The 18,863-nt window shown below is 37.8% G+C and overlaps 4 protein-coding genes across 7 annotated transcripts; 3 read left to right on the forward strand and 1 right to left on the reverse strand.

Annotated features, from left to right (window-relative positions):
* The first annotated feature begins 134 nt into the window (after positions 1-134).
* On the forward strand, positions 135-8,064 carry LOC145736332 (calpain-D-like). The gene is made up of 14 exons (XM_081990677.1): positions 135-516; positions 639-1,224; positions 1,436-1,697; positions 1,750-2,101; positions 2,473-2,561; positions 2,610-2,939; positions 2,992-3,175; positions 3,234-3,433; positions 3,496-3,698; positions 6,267-6,466; positions 6,519-6,975; positions 7,032-7,261; positions 7,312-7,612; positions 7,666-8,064. The coding sequence occupies exons 1-14, from the start codon at positions 317-319 to the stop codon at positions 7,837-7,839; spliced, it is 3,768 nt and encodes a 1,255-aa protein (XP_081846803.1). The 5' UTR covers positions 135-316; the 3' UTR covers positions 7,840-8,064.
* A 44-nt stretch (positions 8,065-8,108) lies between these two features.
* On the reverse strand, positions 8,109-9,502 carry Pex16 (peroxisomal biogenesis factor 16). The gene is made up of 4 exons (XM_081990782.1): positions 9,273-9,502; positions 8,972-9,212; positions 8,541-8,918; positions 8,109-8,481 (listed from the first exon to the last, which is right to left on the reverse strand). The coding sequence occupies exons 1-4, from the start codon at positions 9,394-9,396 to the stop codon at positions 8,235-8,237; spliced, it is 990 nt and encodes a 329-aa protein (XP_081846908.1). The 5' UTR covers positions 9,397-9,502; the 3' UTR covers positions 8,109-8,234.
* Positions 9,503-10,176: 674 nt separating this feature from the next.
* On the forward strand, positions 10,177-11,722 carry AP-1mu (adaptor protein complex 1, mu subunit). Its single transcript, XM_081990759.1, has 2 exons — positions 10,177-11,346; positions 11,423-11,722. Exons 1-2 carry the CDS (start codon positions 10,299-10,301, stop codon positions 11,641-11,643), a joined length of 1,269 nt encoding a protein of 422 aa, XP_081846885.1. The 5' UTR covers positions 10,177-10,298; the 3' UTR covers positions 11,644-11,722.
* Positions 11,723-12,162: 440 nt separating this feature from the next.
* Positions 12,163-18,849, forward strand: bmm (brummer). Of its 4 annotated transcripts, none has more exons than XM_081990722.1 (11): positions 12,163-12,279; positions 14,009-14,191; positions 14,434-14,672; positions 14,722-14,982; positions 16,865-17,040; positions 17,126-17,305; positions 17,556-17,710; positions 17,766-17,838; positions 17,930-18,104; positions 18,160-18,304; positions 18,404-18,849. In XM_081990722.1, exons 2-11 carry the CDS (start codon positions 14,104-14,106, stop codon positions 18,631-18,633), a joined length of 1,722 nt encoding a protein of 573 aa, XP_081846848.1. In that variant the 5' UTR covers positions 12,163-12,279; positions 14,009-14,103; the 3' UTR covers positions 18,634-18,849. The 4 variants fall into 4 exon arrangements, with proteins under 4 accessions (XP_081846848.1, XP_081846845.1, XP_081846846.1 ...); XM_081990719.1 differs by lacking the exon at positions 12,163-12,279 and adding an exon at positions 12,599-12,904; XM_081990720.1 differs by lacking the exon at positions 12,163-12,279 and adding an exon at positions 12,599-12,904 and having other exon boundaries at positions 17,204-17,305.
* Positions 18,850-18,863: the final 14 nt, after the last annotated feature.

Here is an 18,863-nt window from a genome sequence, read left to right on the forward strand (position 1 = left end):
TATTTCTGACCTGAAATAGCAAAACTGTTCTAAGAGTATGTATCACGTGCACAGACACGGTATATGCATAGCATTGTCACGTGACATAAACTTAACCTAGAAGTCAAATACGATTTGACTTTTGACAGCACCAAAGGGGTAACACAAAACGCGCAAGTGTTTAAAATCCAGAAATCCATACACACAACAAGGGAAAAACAATATTAATGGCCGTAGCCCTAGATCCAAAATAGTTGTCAGCTGTTTGCGTGTTTCCTGACACAGTTTTTCCTCAGTAACATTAAATGGGGTTAATAATCGTCATGTGCAGCGTAGAATGGGCGCGATTGCATCTGTCCTGCAATGGCATTGTCCTGAATGCAGTTTGATCAATCCTACTGAAAGGGTGAAATGTATTAGATGTGGCACTTTGAGACAAACGAACAAAGACTTTAGTAGTCCAAACACGAATTGCACGGTAATCAGACGGTTTAAAACTGCTGATAACTCAAGTTTGTCCCTTTTGAACTTTGACAGGTAAGAACCCCCTTTAGTAGTTGCTAACTGTATTCACTGACCATATCTATTTAGTTGACTTGAAAAATCAATACATAAAACCGTTGTTGTGCTTCAGGTAAATCAGTATATCATCATTTTAGGGTTAGTGAAAGGAAGGATTGCTCAGCTTTGGTCAAAAATACATTGATTAACACATTAGTCTTAATAAGAGAGCACAAGCAGACTACACTACTTAAACATAATCTTAACGCGTATAAGTCAATTAGTCTTCCTAGTTTAGAACATACAACAATATGCAATAATTGCCAATTAAAATTTCATCATCAATCCACCCAGTTCAAATGTCTACTTTGTGACCAGAAAATGAACATTACAGAATCACCTTGCAAGGTCTGTACACTAGCCCAACCAGATTATAAGAATTACGAGATTTTAAACTATGAAAGGTGTAAATGCCAAAAATCTACCTCAGACTTGTTGCAACTCACTAAAATTCGCAGTCTGAGCCAGAATCTTAGATCTGACAATTTGCGGACGACAGCGAGCGGTATTAGCACGCCGGGCACCAGTTTTATGTGGCCGGCCAAAGATCCTATACCCCAAACTACCTGGACCTGTAAAAGGTGTACACTGCTTAATAATCCTGATATAACAATATGTGAGGCTTGCGAAGCCCCTTACATCCCTGATTTTAATAGCAATGTGTCTCCTAGTGTTATTATTAAGGTAATTAATATTGTTTGCATGTGTATGTGTAGAACCAAAGAGCACCTAATTGTTTCTTTAAAGTAGTTATTCTTTGCATTAATGCATGGTTGTTTAGGTTCTTGTATATAAACTCAATTTTGTTTTGTAAGGAGACGTCTTGTGGTAATCTGATATTAATTTAGTCTTCCATCCTTCTAGAGTGTTAATTCTTGAAAATTTCAAATTGAAGGTAGATAATTGGGCAGACAATGAAGCACTACGAAACCCTAGTCAGAAGCCCCCTTACAGGCGATCTTTTTCCGAATTGCCCCATTCACCAGGTGCGGCATCGTCGAATAATCGAAATAGACGCAGTTTGGACACGGAAGTGTTCCATTTGAATTTTCCAAAATCCAGCAACTCCATGACTGACATCCAGTCCACCCAGTTGCAATATTCGCATTTATTTGGGGACGTAAATCGTGATTTGAATGTACCGCCAGTTAAAGGAGGTGATTATTTTGTGTAGGTCGTTTTAAGTGAGTCATTAATTGAGAAATGCAGGAAGAAATCTCAATCGAAGCACAAGTGACATCCGCGAGGGCAGTTTGAACAATACTTTGTACACTTACATAGGAATGAGCGAGCCCGAACGGGAAAAAGCGCATTTTTACGAGAACCAGAGCATTATCACTGCTCAGAAACGTTCTGAAGACTTTGATCAACCAGATAGAGTTAGCTCTAGGTCATTATGGAGCAACGAGAGACGTTGGACCTGTCGGCAATGTTCTTTCGCTTACAATGACATCAATGCTGGCAAATGTGATATTTGTAAATGTTTAAGAACGCCACCGTCGTTGAATCAGCCATCGACAATAACCGTAACCCAGGATAGGACTGCTAAATCAAATGGCTTGTAAGTATCTAATTTGTGATTAATACTTCAACTATTTCAATTATTTGGTATTGTAAAATGTAATTATTGTTGATAAAAGTATTCTAATCTTGCTGTGATAAAGTTATTTCATTACTAAGTTACATTGCTAATTAAAGTGTGAAGTAAAAATGACTTTCTATGTGTAAGTGTAAACTGCTTTTTTTAAAACTAACTTTATTTCGACAAAAAATTCTAAGTGACGAAAGTTGTAGAAAATTTCATCCTTTATCAGATTATATTAAGGTATTTTTGCTTATTTAGAGAGAGCTACAAAAAAGCATAAATAATGCAATTGTAGGAAATTGTTTTATTAATTGTTTCTGGAATATAACTAATTTTTTTCGCATCAGACCATCATCATGGGTTCATTCCAGCGACCTTCAAGTTCCTATAGCAACCTTAGATCAAGGCCTGGAGGACGATTTTCAAATTCTACCTGGTCAGTAAAGATTTTTTGATAAACTCAGACTACAATGTCCTGGTTTAGGTTTAGACAGTGCAGAGGAGCAGAAATGGACGTGTAAAAAGTGCACTTTAGTCAATAACGGGTTCTCGTTGATCTGCGAGGCGTGTTGCGGCTCGAAACTGAAATCTCTAACAATCACGCAGGAAATGACGTTGAAAAAGGGAGAGTTTTGGATTTGCGGCAAATGCACATTGAAAAACTCCCTATCGTCCACTGCGTGCAAAGTGTGCAAGACTGAGAAAGCCACTCTGGACGTGCGCGTTCGTTCCCGTAGTCCTTCGCCTCTTCACGCGTCCAGGAAAACCAATCGAGTTGCACCGAAAGTCGGTTTACGTACCGACTCGGATTTAAGTACGTTTTACTGCTGGTAAATGATTTAAGGTAAAAGGTATTTTTCTTACAGTACCCAACACCTCAAAACAGGTTCAGGTGTGGACTTGTTTGTTGTGTACATTCGAAAATACGAAATCTCAATTTGTCTGTGATATGTGCCAGAAACTGCGGGTGGGGACCGGAGCTCCACCAGAAGACCCGCCTCGTCTCACCCAAGAGGAGCTCAGCAATAAACACTGGAATTACATTGTACGGTTAGTTTTAATCTTCGGTGTGTGAAAACTGAGTCTTAAAAAGCACACCTTGACTCAGGTATTGTAAACTGAAAAAACAGAGTTACGTGGACGATGACTTTCCACCGATGCCCACCAGTTTGTACTACAATCCGGACGAGAATAAGGACGCGTTTTCCATAAAATGGCGCCGGCTAAAAGATATCATTGTTGATGATAAGGAAATTGACGTTCCTTGGGCCGTATTCAGAATGCCACAGCCCTCTGACATTTCTCAAGGTAAGGGTGCGCAAAGAATAAAAGTCCTTGTCTCCAGTTGTTTATACAGGGTGTTTTTCTAGGTGTTTTGGGTAACTGTTGGTTGTTGAGTGCCTTAGCCGTGTTATCGGAACGCGAAGAACTATTGAGAGCCATCTTGATTACGCGCAATCACTGTCCTCAAGGCGCCTACCAAGTCCGTTTATGCAAAGACGGTGTATGGACCACTGTGCTGGTTGATGACTTTTTCCCTTGCGATAAAAAAGGACATTTACTTTACTCCCAAGTAAGTTAGGTTAGGTTTGGTTCTATTTTAATCACTCAAAGGTGTGAAACTCAAAACTTTTGGTCTTACCCACTCAAAACCACATCTTCCTTCAAAGCATCCACAAAATCTTATTTCTTCATTAATTTGGCCTGTCACAAGTAAATCCCCAAACCCCTATGAGGGCATTCTTCCGCCACTCCTCCACCAGCACTGAATAAAGAAAGATCTCTTCTCGATTTTCTTTCAACATTTCCAGAGTTGTACTCAGAGAATTGCGGTAGATTTTCAGGTACTTTTTCCAGGGTGTGTATTCTTAAAACAAGGGAACGAACTTATCAAGAAAAAGATCTGTAGAATGCGACAGGAATTCGCCATTGTCAGCTTTTTCTGTCACATTCTATCAACTTTTGAGAATTTCGTTCGCTGCTTTCAAGAATAGGCGCCCTGTTATCAGATTGTATTCTGGATAAATTATTTGCCAGTTGATGCCATCATTTACCTACTGTCACGAAGAGGGGTCGTATTTTTAAAGAGAAATGAGATTGGTGTATTGCGGGTTGCTATCTTTCATAGGGCGTGGTGCGATATTTATGTTATTTTGTTATTTAGATGAAATTGATGTCTGATCCTTTATTTAACTTAGTTTTACCTAAAAAAGGGTGGATGAAGCTGTTTTTTGAGAAAAGAATCGTAAAAAAGCCGCTTTGAAAGTGGTCAGATTACACCAAGTCTAGGAAAAATTCCTCCCTCTTACTGCTGGAAATTTGCAACGTTGCCAAACCGAAGGTTCAAGAAAACGATATAAAACGTTTAACATGAAGGGTTTAATCGTTAAATAGTTTAAAAATTAGTAAATTAAATAAGTATTGTTAGTTTTTACATGCAAAGTGACACTTTACTATCTATAATTACTGTTGACAATGTGACCGATTAGTACAAGCGGCAATACTTATTTTTTGTAAATGTATTAATGTTGTAATAATTATTAAGATCTCAAAAAAAGAAAACATATAGAAAACTTCCATTTTAAGAAATTAAAAATGAATTTTTAGAATGACTTTACTAATTTTGAACAGAAAAGCAGTTCTGTTTGACAACGTTGTTAGGACCCAAACAAAATGTTCAACAATCACGCTGGTGGTACCCATCAAAAACAAGTCATTTATGTTTAATATGGAGAATGCCACAAGAATCCACCCTGATTTTGGTAAAAGTAAGTTAAATAAACAATCTGACATTGATTTCATCAAAAAAAAAAAAGAACTAAAAATACGGTGGCACCTAAATCGCACCAGAACCCACAAATAATAAATACCTATACAAAAAATAAGAAAACCAAAAAAAATTTTATCACAGTGTTGCCAGCTATTGCTTTACTAATTTTGTTTGTTTTACTACTTTAATTTTAAACAAAAAAGTTTGTTTACTGTTTTGAATCGAGTCTACGGTAGTTGCAGCCCTCACATATCGTTGAAACCAATTAGAATCGTGCAAACATCATTAGGCATTTACGAAAATTATACCTGCTAATTCTACCGTTTACCACAATCGGTGTAACTTTTAAGGATCTGGTTCATTACGGTTGAATGAATTTTAGAACGCGATTGGTATTCCTATTCCTCATATGTCTTTGATATTCATTGTTGAAATGTTTTATAATATCGGCATACTCTTCCTCCATCTCGCAAACAGAACATATTCCAATATCCATTTTAATTTAACAGGTCAATCTCATAAGGTAGCTAAACTGAAGAACAAACCGTCAAACATAAACTAATTTTTGATGCTATGATTCTAAATTTTAACGGAAAACCTGTCAAAAGTCACTTTTTTCTTAATTTACCGACGGAACTTCTCGATCCATAAATCATAAACCGGGTACATATATTCGGTATATGGGTACAATTTCAGAACGGCAATAGTAGTTACCAAAAACAATTTTCGAACGCTCTAGGTTAAACCGGTATCTACCGGTAGAATATTCGTAAATGCCTATTGTATACAGGTGTGGTAAATCCAAAACCGATCATAGGAAAACCGTGTAACGGACAGAGAAACATAGATGATTGCATGCGCCGGACAAAGACAGAAAACTAAAAAAATATCAAGTAGGCCGTATTTTAAGCGCGCTGTTGGCAAACGCCAAGTATCCAATAACGTGGACAAAATTAATTTTATTGTTGGATTATTCCTAATTTTTTCCATTTATTTGGATAATCTGTATACGGTCAGCGAGCTGTATTTAGTCCGATTTCTGTCATTAACAGTTTGAATGAAATTACTTATAACGATACTGAATCTATTACGATATTGTATATTTGGCGTTTGGCAACAGCGCGCTTAAATTTTGCGCGCCTACTTGATATTTTTTTTAGTTTTCTGTCTTAGTCCCGCGCATGCAATAATGTACGTTTCTCTGTCCGTTACACGGTTTTCCTATGGTCGGTTTTGGATTTACCACACCTGTATATCTCTCATGTTTGCGAGACACTGACTCAAGCTGTTAACAAATTATTTTTACTCCTTTTTCGGATCTCTAAACTGACATGTCTAGTCCATTCTTTTAATTGCATATCCAATGGCTAGGCTAAAAGAAAACAGCTTTGGGTGCCTCTGATCGAAAAGGCGGTTGCCAAAATTCACGGTTGTTACGAAGCTTTAGTGTCCGGCAGGTCGCTGGAAGGTTTGGCCACGCTTACCGGAGCCCCGTGTGAATCAATTCCATTGCAGGTGTCTTCTTTCCCTTCCAGCGAGGAGGAATTGGATATTGACTTAATTTGGGCGCAGTAAGTGCAAGCAGAATTTTACACTTACACACGTGACTGGTTTGGGTTTAAGGCTGCTGTCGTCGAGACAGGCAATGTTTCTTATGGGCGCTTCGTGCGGTGGTGGTAATATGAAAGTAGACGAAATCGAGTATAACGCTAAAGGGCTAAGGCCGAGGCACGCATACTCTTTACTGGACGTGCGCGATTTGGAGGGGCATCGTTTGTTAAAACTTCGTAATCCGTGGGGCCATTTCGTGTGGAAGGGAGACTGGTCCGACAATTCGACCGTGTGGAGTTTATATTTACGGAGCGAATTGATGCCGGAAGGGCCGCAAGATGGCACTTTCTGGATTTCCTTCAACGATGTCCTCAAATACTTCGATTGCATCGATATTTGTAAAGTGCGAAGCGGTTGGAATGAGGTGCGGTTAAATGGGGTGTTGCCACCTCTAGCCAGTCAGGAATACCTCTCCTGCATTCTGTTGACGGTTTTGGAGCCCACTGAAGTGGATTTCACTTTATTTCAAGTAAGCCAAACACGTGTGTGTAAAAATGGGGTTAAAATAGTGTGGGGGTGAGTCAGAAAGGGCAACGAAAGTCGGAGAAATCTCAAAGGTCTCAACTGGACTTGTGCGTGGTGCTTTTCAAGGCTCGTCAAGGGACCACCATTGGCAGTTTAGTTGAGCACAGCAAGAGGCAAGTTAGAGGTTTTGTTGGATGTTGCAAAATGCTAGAGCCTGGCGAATACATCGTCGTTCCCTTGGCTTTCAATCACTGGCATACTGGCTTGGACGAAGTGGCAGCTTTTCCAAAGTAACTCAACTACTTTCTGTGTTAAATAACTTAGTAATTTCTTTGCGCAGATACGTTCTAGGTATACACAGTTCGAAAAAACTGTTGGCCGAGCATATAAAACCACCAAACTACATTCTGGCCGATTCGATCATATCTTTGACGTTGGCGCGCGGTCAACGTCATGAAGGTCGCGAAGGCATGACCGCCTACTATTTGACCAAAGGCTGGGCCGGATTGGTCGTTATGGTGGAGAATCGACACGAGAACAAGTGGATACACGTGAAATGCGACTGTCAGGAGAGTTACAACGTCGTATCCACTCGGGGCACTTTAAAAACAGTGGATTCAGTCCCACCACTAACCAGACAAGTAATCAGTTTACTAGTTAACCGAAGGTTTGGTCTACAACTCTTAAATTTCAGGTTATTATCGTGCTAACGCAACTGGAAGGTAGCGGAGGATTTTCGATAGCGCACAGGTTAACGCATCGTTTAGCCAATTCGCACACTTTGTACGATTGGGGACCTGACGGGGCGTGTCACGTGCCTGAACTGGATCACCAAACGTGCGGTTTGCATTCCCCCAGACTCTTTTAGTTTAAGTGACGGAAAAAAAGCATTTAAAGTGATCTCGCTTATTTTCTTCTAAGCTCTCTAATTTGTCGGGAAAAGAAGTTTATTGCACGTTACGATTTCTGGCATGTGTTTGTTTAATAAGTGTTAGTAGTTATGACAACGGTACTGGAATAGTGTATTAATATTTTGTTTGGAAAAATTTATTGTTTTTTGAAATGTGACTTAATAGATCTTACATTGACTTTATATGGTTGTTTTATTATGGTGTTTCAAACAGAAAAAAATAAATGTATCATAAAATAACATTTTAATAGATAGAAACAACTACTTAACCTAATAATATATATATTTTCTCAATAAATACAACCTCATTTGACTCCATTAAACCCTGCCCAACCCCTAACATCTAATCATTTTTAAGAGGACCACATATAAAAGTAATTGCTTTGCCAAAACGGCAAATATTGCATCAAAGGCTGGCAAATAACTTTAGCTAAAGGTAAATTATTGCTCAAAGCAACTAACAAACTGTTTAACTTGTTTTTGCTGTGCTTCTCATAAAACGGCGATCTAATCAAATAGAGAAGCAACAAGACTGTTCTTTTAGACAGTTGCAGTTTTTGTTTTTTAGTTAATGAAGTAGTAGTTTTGTACAGCTGCAAACTGCAAATTAAAAACTCACTCAAAGTGGGAAATAAATTGATTTTTTAATAGAAACTCACCTGGTTAAATCCATAGCCAGTGAAATCATCCAAGGCTTCCAAGTGTCACTACCAAGCAACCCCAAAGATATTAAATGCACTAAAGGTTTTGAAATGTAAATTGATTCTGCTAGTAACTCATTTCTGGACAGAATTTTGCTGCTGGAAACTTCCTTAATTTTGTGTACTTCTAACGGCTTCCAAGTCCTCATTCCTAGAGGAGGTGAAGAGTCAATTTTCCTAACAACACGTCCTGAGCGTTTTAAAGTGAATGAAACTGAACCCAATTCACTAAATTCAGGCTCTTTAGCCAGCTTCACCCTGTCTAAAGGGGCCACTGGTGGGTTTTCAATTATAACTTCTTTGTGCTTGTATATCAGCAAAGCCCTGGCCACACACCTAAAGTATTCACCAATTTAAACTAGTTTCAAGCTACCAAACTATCACAGTACTTAAAGATTTGTATGGATACTACAACTATCCATTTTGCAGTTTTGCCCCACAGTTTCTGTACAGACAGCTCACAAAATACTTCCGAATACTCTACAACAGCCAGCCAAAGTTTGATTTTGTCCACACTAGTCCTGCTAGCTGATTCTAGGTTACGCTTAATGATTTGGTCATTAAACAGGATCAAAAGATTGGACAGACAATATACAAGCTCGGACACTACGTGCGAATTGTTTATACGACCTAAAAAAACCACTCCTACCATATTTAAAACGGTTTTAAATGGAAAACTGAACAAACAACCTGCTATAAAGTAGGATATCCATTTGGCACTAGTTTCATAGTCACTGGAGGTTTGAGGGTTTTTACTTATCCACTCCTTGTACGACTCGTACAGTTCGGCTGTAGACAAGAGGATGGAAGTCATTTTTTACTTAAAATTCAGGAGTTAAAGGTCAAAATTGTGATAATAATTACAGTTTCAAGACGAAGACACTTGTTTTGTGAGGTTATGTTAATAACTGTTGACAAACAATACTGTCAAATATCAATTTGAATGCTATGTTGCCAAGTTAGCCCTTAAAATTCGAAAATTGATAGGGCAGACGGCAGGATACCGTGGATTATTTTATCAAAAACTATGGGCAAGTGCGTTTTCTGTCCTGTTACTTGCAAACCGTAGTAACAGATTCTATTATTAAGTAAATTGAAGCGGGTATCACGTGACTATATCGGGTAAGGTCAATATGGCAATGTGGTATTACACAAATGAGTAGCTGTTGACTGTTGCTGTTGTGGTTGTTTTCTCTTTTATTTTCTATCTAATAGGTAGGTACGTAGTATATAGAATGTTTAGCACCACTGGGTACTAAAATAGGCTTGTATGAATTCAATAAACCAACGTCGTAGAGGCATTATTTTTAATTTTAATAAAATGTTTTATTTTTAGAGGTTAGAAAAATGGCGTCTGGTAAGAAGCAATTTCGGAGTAAATGTCATGTTGCCAACTCGTCAATGAGTGGTCAGTTTATTAGTGCCTGGTAAGTGGTAAGACGATTATTATTTACATTAAACATTAGATATTGTACGTAATTTTGAACTTTAACTCAGTTGTTCTTTGAATGGAGCCAGAAATCCCACAAAAAAAACTTTGACATTGACTGCTCAACAGAATAAAGTGGCAACATTGCATGACGTTTGACGTTTCGCGTTGTCGTGTTTGTGTTTACTTGCTTTAATTGTCACACTCCCTAAATTATGTGTGTTTTACTATTAAATTAATAATTTTAAGCGTTAAAACCGTATAATTAGTGAGTTTTCAAGTGTACCATGTCGTCGTCAGCAATTTACATATTGGACATCAAGGGCAAAGTCCTAATATCCAGAAACTACAGAGGTGACATAGATTTGAGTGTTATTGAAAAGTTCATGCCCCTGCTGATGGAAAAGGAGGAAGAAGGCTTGCTTACCCCAATTTTGCAAACGATCGAGTGCACCTTTGCTTACATTAAAACCAACAACCTCTACATTGTGAGTACCACCAAAAAAAATGCCAACATAGCTCTGGTGTTTGTATTTTTGCACAAAATTGTCCAAGTTATGACTGAATACTTTAAAGAACTGGAAGAGGAAAGTATTAGGGACAATTTCGTTGTTATTTACGAGCTGTTGGACGAACTGATTGACTTTGGCTACCCCCAGACTACAGACAGTAAAATACTGCAAGAGTACATCACTCAGGAAGGCCACAAATTGGAGATTCAACCCCGCATTCCAGTGGCTGTTACTAACGCAGTTTCATGGAGGTCTGAAGGTATTAAATACCGGAAAAATGAGGTATTCCTAGACGTTATTGAGTCGGTTAATTTGCTGGCAAACGCCAACGGAAATGTATTGAGAAGTGAAATTGTTGGAGCAATCAAAATGCGAGTATATTTGTCTGGGATGCCCGAATTGAGGTTAGGTCTGAACGATAAAGTTTTGTTTGAGAGCACTGGCAGGGGCAAGTCCAAGTCTGTCGAACTTGAGGACGTGAAATTCCACCAATGCGTCAGATTGTCTAGATTTGAAATTGACCGAACCATTTCTTTTATTCCGCCCGATGGGGAATTTGAATTGATGTCTTATCGTTTAAACACGCACGTTAAGCCTTTGATTTGGATTGAATCGGTTATAGAACGGCACGCTCACAGTCGGGTGGAATATATGATTAAGGCTAAATCGCAGTTTAAACGGCGCTCCACTGCTAATAATGTGGAAATTGTCATTCCAGTGCCCCATGATGCGGATTCCCCTAAGTTTAAAACTACAATAGGAAGTGTCAAATATGCTCCAGAACAGAATGCAATCACTTGGACTATTAAGTCATTTCCGGGAGGTAAGTTACTTATATCTTTTCACTGATAATGTTACAGGATAGGAGTTATGTAAATTATTTTTTTTTGCCATTTTAGGTAAGGAATATCTAATGAGGGCCCATTTTGGGTTACCGAGCGTCGAGTGCGAGGACAGTGAAGGCAAACCACCGATTCAGGTCAAGTTTGAAATCCCCTATTTCACCACTTCAGGCATCCAAGTGAGATACCTGAAAATTATCGAAAAAAGCGGATACCAAGCCCTGCCCTGGGTCAGGTACATAACGCAAAATGGGGATTATCAGCTCCGCACTAATTAATTGTTTTTCTGAAGTTTAATTGAGGTCCAGGTTTATTTGTGAGGTATTTTATAAGATTATAACGTGAATTAAACTAAAAGTGTTATTGTATTATTCAATTTATTTACCTTTAATTTGTTGGGTAAAATCCTCCCTATCTATAATACATTTATTTACTGAAAACATAAATAATCAATGTTTTTGACAATGTTTATTCCTAAATTAACCTCTCTCTTTGGCAGACACTTTGAATGAAAATGACATTTAGCATTGGAGGCTTGTTATTGGGTAAAATTAGGAAACAAAAGAAGCACGTATTAAACTGGCCAATCAGCGCTTTATAGTCGTTGCCATATGACAGCAGTCAGTGGAACAGTAAATAACTATACAGGTACATGGAAGTGACATGCAGCAAGCTGAAACCTGCTTTTTTTGACCATTGTAAATCGTCTTTAAGATCCTAGTAGAACATGTATATAAAAACGTGACAACATCGTATAAGATAGAAGACCTTGTTTTCTTTTATAGTACCGTTAGGAGTACATGGAATTAAACAAAGACGGAGCTACGATTTATCTATCTAAGTGACGTCACGAGCCGCGTGATTGGTTGAAAGTGGTGGTGTGGTTTGTCAAGGGTTAAATTTCTTTAGAGCAGGTAAAATATTTCTGTTGGGGGTGTGTTATACAATTCAGAGAAGTTATTTTCGGTAATGTGCAAAAGACAAAAATAAATTGTTTTTACATTTCAAAATAGATAAAAGCTGTTTTTGTATGTTACGCATTTGAATCGATTAGTTTACACGTTTTTGAATGAAAACATTTTAGAAGGTCATAATTTGTGTACACCACTGATTTTGCATTAGGAGTATAGGGAGATTAATTGCGAAAAAGTTTTTAGTCTCACTTTTGTGACTTGGCAACGTTGCACCCATTTTCCCCACCTTTATTCCATTCGATTTGCGTTTCATATGACTATTCCGCACGATCATTCATTCTACACAATTCATTGAATACAGTTGTCAGTGGTAGAGTGTGTTCCGTTTAAAGTACGACAAACGAGTTCGGATCGGGTACCAGAAGCGTGTGAATTTTTGTTTTTCTTGCATTTAAACCATTAAAAATGAATTTATCCTTTGCCGGTTGTGGATTTCTCGGCCTTTACCACGTCGGTGTGGCCTGTTGTTTTCGCAAATACGCTCCCCATTTGTTGTTAAATAAGATATCGGGCGCATCCGCTGGCGCTATTGCCGCTTGTTGTTTATTATTGGATCTGCCACTCGGTAAGTATTTAATTTTGGCATTTAAATGGGCGAGGACCGTTTACACGTTTGGGTCAATCAAACCAACCCATCGTGCAATCAGTCCCCGATAATTTTGATGTTTGCTCTTCTGTTTGATCTTCGCACGAATTCTTATCAAAAGTCATGTTAATGAACTGTTCCTTATTGATATAACGATAGTTTGTTGTAATAAAGGCATATTGTTTAGATACAAAACAACATTTGTTTGGTTAGAACGAGAATTCCACATAATTATTGTTTTTGTGTTTTGACGATTGTTTGTCCCACATTTCAGGAAACTGCGTAATGTTTATTATTGTTAGTGTTATTTTTACCCTTTTGCAAAATTGCGATTATTAATAATTTATTAAATGTTTTGTTGTTAAAACAATTTTGATAGGAAATATTTCAGACAATTTCTGTATTGCATTTTTTCGGTCACTGTGTAGCTCTATAATATACAGGGTTTCCTAATTCAAATTATTGACTTTGCTTTGTATCCAGAGATGTCGCTTTTCAAGCACTTTCCTTAGGAAATTAAACCCAATTTTGACACTATTTAGGGTCACTGTGTAAGTCTGGACAAGCAGAATTAAAATCCGACCATAGGAAAACCGTGTAACGGACAGAGAAACGTAGATAATTAAATGCGCGGGACAAAGACAGAAAAGCGAACAAATATGAAGTAGGCCATATTTACAGCGCGCTGTGGCCAAACGCCAAGTATCCAATAGCGTCGACAAAATTAATTTTGTTGTTGGATTATTCCTAATTTATTATAGTCGGTAAGTGTGAGCTGTATTTAGTCCAATTTCTGTCAAATTTGCTGTAGCGTTACGAGACCTCCCTATTGTAGTAATATTTCATCTGTCATCTGCAATTAAAATCTAACCTCAAATCCAGTCGGTAAAATCAGTCAGTTTGACAACACTACTGCAAAATCATGGCCTACTTAAAATTTTTGGACGTGTTCTGTCTTTGTCACGCGCATTCATTCAATCATTCATGTGTCTCTGTCCGTTACACGATTTTTCTAAGGTCGGTTTTGATTTACCACACCTGTATAGGGTGTCACTTAGTAATAAATTGTGTTTTTTTTTTTAGGAGAAACAACAAGCGACATTCTTCGAGTGGCTACAGAAGCTAGAAAACGCTCTTTAGGACCGTTCAATCCCTCCTTTAACATCCACAAACTCCTTATGGAGGCAATGGAGAAGTTTCTGCCCGACGACGCCCACATTAGGGTCAGTGGCAAACTGCATATATCATTGACACGTGTTTACGATGGTGAGCTTTTTCTCTTTTGTAATTTCAATTACTGATGAATGTAAAAATAACGTTATCATTAAATGCCTATGACGTAGATTGCTAGAAATTGTCCGAGATAATTTAGTATATTAGGAGGTCACACAATGAAAAATAACTTATCTTTAAAATTGTTTAAAAGTTGCATAATACTGGTCAAGGATTTGATATTGTTACTTATTGACATGAAGGCAATTCTGGTACTACAAGCTTATTGTTCACAGGTATGAACGTCATAGTGTCCCAATTCGACACTAGAGAGGAACTGATCCAGGCTTTGTTGGCCTCTTCATTTATCCCAATTTTTTCGGGACTGTTCCCACCTAAACTGAAAGGAGTTCGATACATGGATGGGGGTTACAGTGATAATTTACCCACTTTGGACGAAAACACTATTACAGTCAGTCCGTTTTGCGGCGAAAGTGATATTTGCCCTAGAGATGACAGTTCTCAACTGTTCCACGTAAGTTTCTGGGTGTTTTCCCAGCTTGTATTAACTAATTTGTGTCTAGATCAACTTTGCCAACACCAGCATTGAACTGTCCAAACACAACATGTACAGGATAGTGAGGATTTTATTCCCCCCACATCCAGAAACGTTAGCGAACATGTGCAAACAGGGATTCGATGACGCTTTAAGGTTTCTGCACAAAAACAACCTGATCAATTGCACCAAATGTCTGGCGGTGCAATCCACCTTTGTTGTTTCGAATCAGGTGGAGGAAACGCTGGTTTACGACCCCCAGTGTCGAGACTGTAAAATGCACAGACAGGTGAGTGGAAAAGTGATGAACAAAGACCCTGTGATGACTCAATTAGTTTGAAAGTCCACTTTGTTTTATACCCGACCCATTGAAACAGGTTTTGAAGATAAGATTGATGATTTTGTTGCTAAGGGGATATTTAATAGACATAACAAGTTGCAAAATTACTTTTTTTCTACGACACGCTCCCACGCATTATACGATAATAATTTTAACGGCCAGATGTCTGCGGTATATCAATAATTGTTGGACTTTCAAATGCAATTATTTTGTTAACAAACCAACGATGCGTATAAAAGATAAATAATAACAATTTATTGGATCTAATTGTGGAAGCTGTTTTTAGCGATGTGTAATTGTAATATACCACTCAATCTCGAGAAAAATGTCAACAAACCGTATTATTCACTGTTATAAACTGATTGTCGTGAATTTGACAGTTTCTACCACTACAAAATTTGTGTTACAGTTTGAACTGTCAGAAAGACAGTTTTAAAGAACGTCAGGGACAAAATCGAGTGTAAAACCCACTTAGAGTAAGAAAATGACAGTTTTAAGCACATTTTTGGAATCCTCATTTAATTCCCTATTCAATAAAATTAAAAAACACTTCAAAATCATGTAAAGGCAGAGAGGAAAGTAGTGTCAAAGTTTGAACTGCCAGAGAGACAGTTTTAAAGGACAGTCAGATACAAAATCGCCTGTAAAACCCACTTGCAGTAAGAAAATGACTGTTTTAAGCACATTTTTGGAATCTTCATTAAATTTCCTATTCAATAACCTGAAAAAAACACTACAAAATTTGGTACAGTCAGGGAAAAAATGGTGTTAAAGTTTGAACTGCCAAAAAGACAGTTTGAAAGGACAGTCAGGGACAAAATCGCCTGTAAAACCCACTTGGAGTAAGAGAATGACTGTTTTAAGGATATTTTTGGAATCTTCATTAAATTTCCTATTCAATAACATAAAAAAACACTACAAAATTTGGTACAGTCAGGTAGAACAACGGTGTCAAAATTTGCACTGCCAGAAACACATTTTGAAAGGACAGTCAGGGACAAAATCGCCTGTAAAACACACTTGGATTGAGAAAATGACTGTTTTAAGCACATTTTTGGAATCCCCATTAAATTTCCTATTCAATAACATGAAAAAACACTACAAAATTTGGTACAGTCAGAGAAAAAATGGTGTTAAAGTTTGAAGTGCCAGAGAGACAGTTTTAAAGGACAGTCAGATACAAAATCGCCTGTAAAACCTACTTGGAGTAAGAAAATGACTGTTTTAAGAACATTTTTGGAATCCTCATTAAATTTCCTATTCAATAACATAAAAAAACACTTCAAAATCATGTAAAGTCAGAGAGGAAAGTAGTGTCAAAGTTTGAACTGCCAGAGAGACAGTTTGAAAGGACAGTCAGGGACAAAATCGCCTGTAAACCTACTTGGAATGAGAAACTGACTGTTTTAAGCACATTTTTGGAATCCTCATGAAATTTCCTATTGAATAACCTAAAAAAATACTACAAAATTTGGTACAGTCAGGGAAAAAAACGGTGTTAAAGTTTAAAATCTCATATAACCGAGTTTTTAAGTAATATAGTTAGGTTGTGCTGTGTAGGTCTGAATCAGACAGTTCCACTTCAACACAGGGTGAGTTACAGGGTGGTACACTCCAAATTGTAGCCCTTGAAATTCTCTTTAAACCACCCTATATAGTGATTATAGTAACAATCTCAAATAACCGAGTTTTTTTAGTTAATAACTTAGGTCGTGCTGGATTGAAGTATGAATTTGAGAGTTTACACTTTAACTGCCCATAACTTGGTTATTTTCACAGTTACAGGGTGGTTCAATATAGCAATTTTGATTATTTTTGTATCACCTTTCAGGAAGCTTTAGTTTCAAACGTTCCTGATACGGTCCTGAACGTGTTCGAAGAAGTAATCCAATCCGCTAACAAAGGAGTCCTGAACTGGATTTTCAAGCACAGAGGAATGAAACTGCTGTCAGTTTTAAGCTTACCGTACACGTTGCCTGCCGATATGGTGTATGCCACCTTTACCAAGTGAGTTTGTTCGTGGTTTTTGGGGCTTTTTTGTATTCGTTTCGGGGGCACGATAATCGCAACGCACCGGCCCTTATTTTTGTAGGTTTGTCACCCCTAAACTAACCCGTAGAGTAGTGTCACGTGATCTAACTCAGTTTGAACTCACCCACATTGTTGGCAGGCATTTTGATACTTATTCGCACCGGCATCGGCCTTGTCGCGCCCTTTTATCGCACCAAGATGTCGCTCCTGTCTTTCATCCTACATTGCATGCTAAAAAAAGGTGATTCTGAGTGAAAACACGTGATCTTTGTTTAGCACAGTTAATCTGACGTTTGAAACGAATTAGACAGGTGTTTTCACAAATTGCTGATAATAACCTTTTCACGCACCAGCCCACTTGACTTTTAGTTTGACATTGTAGATTTTCAAGTGTCAAAATACTGGGAATAGTTTGTGATTGGTCAAAATAAGCAGCTTTCAACTTTTTTTGACCAATCACTAACTAGGATACGCTATTATTGCGTTTATAGATTTATGGCGGCAGCTCCACAAGTCGGAAACACCTTGTGGGACATCAGTCGAGTACTGTTGGATCAAGTGTCCGCCATTTTGAACCGTGTGAACAAAAAACGGCAGCAAATTAGCGCGAAAATCACTTGCCAATTAGCCATCACAGAATATGGAGGTTATTATAATTTTTCATTAGTTTTTTCTGTATTTTTACTAGTAATTTTTTAAAGGTATCATAACTGACGAGACTGATTTAGTTGCAAACAAAATGAACTTGAACTTTACACTGAATTTGGATGACAGGTAATTATGATTAAAAAAAAAACAATTGAAACGTAAACGGGTTAAAGGTTAATCTGGTGTGATTAAATTCCTTATATTTGGTGCTTTTCAGCGATATGGAGCATCCCGAAAACAAATTCAACACCAGACAGATCTTACAACGTAAACCCAGCTTTACGATCGATAAGACCGACACTATCGATGACGACACGTTCGATCATATCCTACACGTGACGTCAGACCACGAGGCGGTCATGGCCTACTATTATTTGGACGAAAACAATAAGGTACAATTTTGACAGTTTACGATCCAGTTGCCTTGAAGTTGGATTTTTTTTGCAGGTAAAAGTCACTGAAATATTCGACGTGAGCGAAAACGAGTCGCCGGTGTTGCAAACACCACAAGAAATGGATACCAACAAACATTTGGAGTTTGATGATCGTTGGGACGATTTTAGCGCAACGGGACGCATTCATAATGATGACAGTAAGTTGGTTTTCCTTTAAAAATCAGTGCAAAGAAGAGAGAACAATATATAATCAAGTGACACTGACACATGTCACTAAATTTTCATTAATATTTCAGCAATATCGGAATATTCCATCGAGGACGTTCTGGAGAACGACAAGAACCTGTTCTCAGATCCGGAAAGTGAGTGGACGGGTTCCTGTAAAGTGGAGGAACCCGAAGAAGACCAACCTACTTACCAGGCCAAACCGAGCGACACCAGGCCGGAATCCGATCGACGTTCGATCGAAAATCACACCAATAAATGCAAAATTCCCACGTTTTCTTACGAGGAAATCGATTTTTAAGTTTAAAGTTTAGTAGCCAATCAGGTAAAACCTTTACCGTGTGACATTGTGATATTCCAAAGGTGGTAGTGATTTGAGTTTTTTAAGTTTAAAAATATACTAGTAAGATATTATTTATATAATATTACAATTATAATGTGATGTGTAGGTTTATTAATTTTGTGTTATTATTGTATGGTTTTTTTTTAAATACATTTGCCTTTTTAAAGTTTAAAATTCTAAAATCTCAC

The sequence above is a fragment of the Ips typographus genome, linkage group LG12, assembly GCF_016097725.1.
Source record: "Ips typographus isolate SLU linkage group LG12, UJ_Ityp_2.0, whole genome shotgun sequence".
Taxonomy (NCBI): Eukaryota; Metazoa; Arthropoda; class Insecta; order Coleoptera; family Curculionidae; genus Ips; species Ips typographus.